General features: G+C 39.7%; 1 protein-coding gene across 2 annotated transcripts in view; it reads left to right on the top strand.

Moving 5' to 3' along the window:
• The window catches only part of Tmem255a (transmembrane protein 255A), a 53771-nt gene that overhangs the window by 43180 nt on the left and 4974 nt on the right, over window positions 1–5617 (top strand). For both annotated transcript variants that reach the window (XM_021187956.2, XM_021187955.2), the window contains one exon: window positions 1660–1803. In XM_021187956.2, coding sequence (XP_021043615.1) covers window positions 1660–1803 — 144 coding nt within the window. The remainder of the gene's footprint in view (window positions 1–1659; window positions 1804–5617) is intronic.

Genomic DNA, 5617 nt, shown 5'->3' with positions numbered 1-5617 from the left:
GGCTGGCCTCGAACTCAGAAATCCACCTGCCTCTGCCTCCCGAGTGCTGGGATTAAAGGCGTGTGCCACCATGCCCGGCAAACTCCAGGTTTTTATGTTATGTGACTGACTGCCATGGTCCTCTCAGTGGGATGTCGTGGTTGTGTGTTCCAGATCATGTAGAGTTTGGCAGGGAGCTGGCCCCACTCCTACTGTTCTCAACTTTGAGTTTCACGGGGTTTGGGTTCACTCAACCCTAACAGTTCTTCTGTCTGATGGCATGGTCCACTTGCCCCATAAAAAAGGAAAACATTTACCCTGTACTTAAATCCATGTGATACAAAGCATGGTTCGACTTGGGATCTAATGAGCAGGCCTCTAACCTGGACAACAGTGGCATTGACTCTGAAAGGGCTACACCTGCTATCAGGTTATAATGGGGACAGAAAATCATTCACACACTGTTTTATTTGCAAAAAGAGTGAAAGTGTTTCTAAAATGATTTCAATATTTCTGTAGATTTGGATTTTTCAAGATAGAAAGTTGTGGGGTGGGAGAGTAGATAAATGGCTCAGAGTTTAATGGCACTTGCAGAAGGTACAAGCTTAGTTCTTAGCACCTATATGATAGCTCACAACTATCTATAATTCCAGCTCCAGGAGAACCAGTATCATCGTCTGACCTCCATAGACATGTCCTCACATGTTCATATGCAGACACATACACACATAAATAAATATCAATTTTTTTTAAGGTGGAGGGGGTTGGAGAGATTCCTCAGTAGTTAAGAGCACTTGTTACTCTTGCAGAGGACCAAGGATGGGGTCCCAGTCCCCACATGGTGAGTCACAATCATCAGTAACTCTAGTTCCGGACCATCTGACATGCACAGGGCATGCACATGGATGTGGTGCACTTGCATGCATGCAGGCAAAACACTCACATAACATAAATTACCTACATCTAAAACAAATGTAAAGCTTGAGGAAAATGACACAATATGTATTAATTGCAAAAATATTGGCTTATATATTAAAAAATAAGAGTTCCATTTTCTTCCTAACACTAGTTCCCTCTGTAGAGGTAACTACAAATAAGAGTTTGCAGTGAATCGTTCCAGAGTGATTTCTTTGTATTTCCACACATAAATATGTAACTGAGATTTTTTAGAACGTGAACTAGAGCACACTATATTAATTTATCACAGAGGCCTTTCCTTTTACAGTACTGGGAATTGAATCCAAGGCCTTGCACGTGCCAGGCAAATGTTCTACGCTGAACTATATCTCTAGCTCCATGGTAGTTAAAAAATAACAATAGGGGCTGGGGAGATAGCTTAGTGTTTAAAAGGACTAGCTTTTCTTCCAGAGGACCTGTAATTTCCAACATCCACATGGCAGCTCACAATCATCTATAACTCCAGTTCCAGGGAATCTGACATCTTTTTCCAGCCACGTCAGGTACCAGGCACACACATGGATGCACAGACAAAAGGCAAACGACTCATACACATAAAAAAATAACAGTATACTCTGGAAAGCTGTCACTGAATATAGGTCTGAATATTTGTTTATGGATAGCTGGGTGATACGCTGGCTGTTATATATCTGTGCTATGGCTTAACCATTCACGTAATGATGATGGTGTATAATATATTGTTTATAACTTGTTATTCTGCAGAACCCTACTCTTCCGGCACTGAACTGCTCTGTTGAAAATGCCCATCCAACTGTTTCTTACTATGCGCGTCCCCAAGTGGCTTCGTACAATACCTACTACCATAGCCCTCCTCATCTGCCACCTTATTCTGCTTATGACTTTCAGGTATGTTTGAAGTGGGGGGGGGAGAGACCCTTTTTATTCCCTGAGATGTAACTCAGCCCTTTTTATTGTCCTTGACTTTTTAAAAAAAATTTTTTATAGAATTTTCCCTTTGCTTTTGGAATTGATAGGAATTAGCCCAGGCTCTCTATCCCTGATAGCCTTTATTAGAGTGCTGGAAACAGTGAGTAGATTAAGGACCAGATGGAATGGAAGACACAGGAAAGTGGGCAGAGCGTGAGAGAATAGAAATGGGAGGAAAACAGATGAGAATAAGAGTAAGGTATCCCAAATTATATTTAAATACACTAAGGGAAGATAATTTGACTGGGAGATGGCAGCTTGAGTAAGTTACTATGGACTCCTGTTCAACACTGCTTTTGCTATAGAGAGAAGCATAGTCCTATAGCTTGACATAAGGGAGCTCTAAGCCACAAATCAGGCTGAATCAAACATCCAAAGAGGAAGTCCTTCTGTTTTTTGTTTTTTTTTTTCAAGCATCCTAACTAGAACACCATAGAGAAAATACTTTTACAACCCTCCCTGTTTTCTGTTGTGTTTCATTAGTTTGTTGGTTTGCCTCATCATATAGGTCAGTACTAGTGTTAGCAGATTTGCACTTTCAATCTTTATCTTTTGATCTATGCCTAAGTCAGAGAAATGGAAGCATAAAAGGGATTCATTGTGTTCAGAGCGCAGCCTAAGGAGGCCCTTTGGAAAAACACATCAAATGGGTCTTTACATATGAGCGGTGATTGTACTCGAAGCTTTCCTTCACGGTGGCAAAACCCACAAGGTCAAAATAAGCTTCTAAACAGGAGAGAGCTACTCTCGCTCACAGTGTTGGAGGCTTCAGTTTTGTGACCAACTGGTCACACTGTACTTGTATACATGGCATCACCTCCCAGAGTGTTGGGGACCAAATCAGCCCTATCTGAACCAAGACCAGGTCTGTGTTTTAGGGAAACCTCAGGAAACCATTCACCAAATAAGAATCAAGTTACACTAAAATCTGGTCGACCCCAAACCCAAAGACCATAGGACAATTCTTTTAAAGGAACGGAACTTAAAATGATTTTTTTTTTTTGCTTCAATTGATTATAGCCCATAAATGATGAAAGGGGACATAAACTTTCTGGGGATATTTGTAGCTAGTGTTTGGGAAGCAGACATCTTTGGGGAACCTGATTTCAGCTTTAGTTTACCAAAAATAGCTGAAACTTTAAAACTGTTAGTTGCATGTGGTTTGGAGAGACCTGTAGCTTTATAGCAGGGTAAGATAAACATGGACTTGTTCACTCCCGTCAAATACAGCATTACTACCAGGAGAGAGAGCGTTAAGGCTTAGAAAAATTGCCGGGCAGTTTTTATCCCAGCCCTTGGGAGGCAGAGGCAGGCAGATCTCTGAGTTTGAGGTCACCTTGGTCTACAGAGTGAGTTCCAGGATAGTCAGGGCTACACAGAGAAACCCTGTCTCAAAAAAAAAAAAAAACCAACAAAAAAGGCTTAGAAAAATTATGTTGGAATTTGCACTAAAGCCTTGTAGCCACAGAACAACAGCTCTAGTAATTTTTTTAAACCCAGTTAGGTGGTAACTATTCAGGAAGAGCAATGTCAGTACAGAGACAACAAGTTTACAGAGAAAACATGTTTATCTTTTAAGAGAATTCAACTATGTTGATACTTATGCAGGGATGGCACCATTCTCTTGGGGCTTACATAGTAAAATAAACACTCCTCAGACAGAGAGGTTGTAGGCCGAAAACAAGAGGATTCTTCTTTTATTCCCTTCCTTTCCTTTTCTTTTTTTCTTTTTAAAATAAATGTGTGTGTGTGTGTGTGTGTGTGTGTGTGTGTGTGTGTGTGTGTGTGTGTGTATGTGTGTATGTGTGTGTTGCCTGTTAGGGTACATGCGTGTTCCACAGCATGTGTGTGGAGGTCAGAGGACAACTTGTTCTCTCCTTCCACCACGAGTATCCCAGGGATTGAACTATATAGAAAGGCTAGTCTTGAATTTGTAGCACTACTTCCGAGTCATCCTAACTGCTGGCAATATAGGTGTGAGCCTCCATCATGAGCTATTTTCATTTTTATATCAAAGTAAATTGTATTGATTTTAGGAAGTTTGACTTTGTGGTGCACCTTCTAGCGAGGGATTATAATATCAAGTGTTACCATTAACACAAACTCTTAGGAGGAAACCTCCCTCCAAGATAGTCAGACATGGATTTGTCCATTATTTTCTGTTCAAATCCTACCCCAGAATCAAATTAAAATTGGCAAATCATTCAGGGATGATTGGATTGTTGGTTTCAGCTCAAACAACGCCCGGTCAGATTCTGGGGCTGGGGATACGGCTATAGAAGTTGAGTAAGACAGTCCTTGTATTCAATGATTTGTCTAGAGACTTACGGGATGACTCAGAGGACAGCAGTCATGACAAAAAAGTAGATAAGTGATGTGAGAAAAGGATACTTAATGCAAGTAATCCAGAGAAGGGACTACAATTTAGTCACCCTGTCAAAATTTACAAAATTGACACTGGAGAAGTCGAGATAAATATTTAAGTGTGTCAAGCTGCTTGCTGCCAAGCCTGATGAGCTGAGTTCAATCCCTGGGACTCACATAATGGAAAGAGAGAAACAGTTTCCACCAGTGCTAATCTGCATACCCGTGACTTACCTGTGTGCATGCACATAAATAAAACGTGTATGCATACATGTGTGTAAATATGGACATATATGTGTAGATTTAAAAATTAAGGAGCATCTATGTTTTTACCTTCAAAGTAAACCCCACTCTATTCTGGGTTTGTAACAAGAATATCAATGATTATAGAAGCCTCTATTTTTTTCATTTGTTTGCTTGAGGCATGGTCTCATGTTATAGTCAGGCTGGCCTTGAACTCATGACCCTCTTGCCTTAGCCTCCCAAGTGCTGAGATTATAAGCCTGTTTGTCTACTTTTCAATAACAACTATTATTTTCTGAGCACTTATACATCAATAAAATACTCTTGCCACTGCAATTTGTCAAGTTGTGATGACAAAATAATGGCAAGGTTAAGTGACTTTAAGTTCAGATAAGTCAGAAGAGGAGTAGAAACATTTTTACTCATAACTGCTGGTTCCAGAGAGGGGTTTGGAGAATTCTATGGAGAAGCTATGAATCTGAGTGCCTATAGATTCTTTTCCCTGGTTAAATTAAAGATATCTACACTTCTTACTGGTTTTGTTGTTTTGTTTTGTTTTGTTTCTCACAGGTTTTCTAAATGTGACTTCAGGAAAGTCTTGTTTACTTTTTCATTAGATTATCAAGTTGATCTCCCCTGAAAAGAGGTTCCCTTGCTCCATCCATTTCCCAATTTAGCGGCCACTTAGATGCTTGCTTCCTGTACATTTCTGGTTCTTTCCTTCGGCTCATGTTGTCTTTTGTATTTCCTATTTGGATATTTTGAGTTTTATGGCATAGGTCTTGGAGAGAATATTTTTATTTTTTTCTAGAACTTAGTATATAAGTTGAGGAGTCTTTTATTCCCAAATGTGCAATCATTTATAATTTCAAAGAAGGAAATACCCGTCTTCCAATAAAACACCCAACAGGCTGGGCTATTGTGTTATGTTTGCATATGATCCTAGATAAATAAAAAAGCTGTCAAAAAATGCACACCAGCTCTGCAAGTCAAACTGCTAGAAGAGTGAGTCTGTTAAGAAGAAGAAGAAGAAAAAGAAGAAGAAGAAGAAGAAGAAGAAGAAGAAGAAGAAGAAGAAGAAGAAGAAGAAGAAGAAGAAGAAGAAGAAGAAGAAGAAGAAAAGGAA

Source organism: Mus pahari, chromosome X, assembly GCF_900095145.1.
Source record: "Mus pahari chromosome X, PAHARI_EIJ_v1.1, whole genome shotgun sequence".
Classification (NCBI taxonomy): domain Eukaryota; kingdom Metazoa; phylum Chordata; class Mammalia; order Rodentia; family Muridae; genus Mus; species Mus pahari.
The sequence above is the reverse complement of the archived record's forward strand: the minus strand, read 5'-3'. Positions and strand labels throughout refer to the sequence as shown.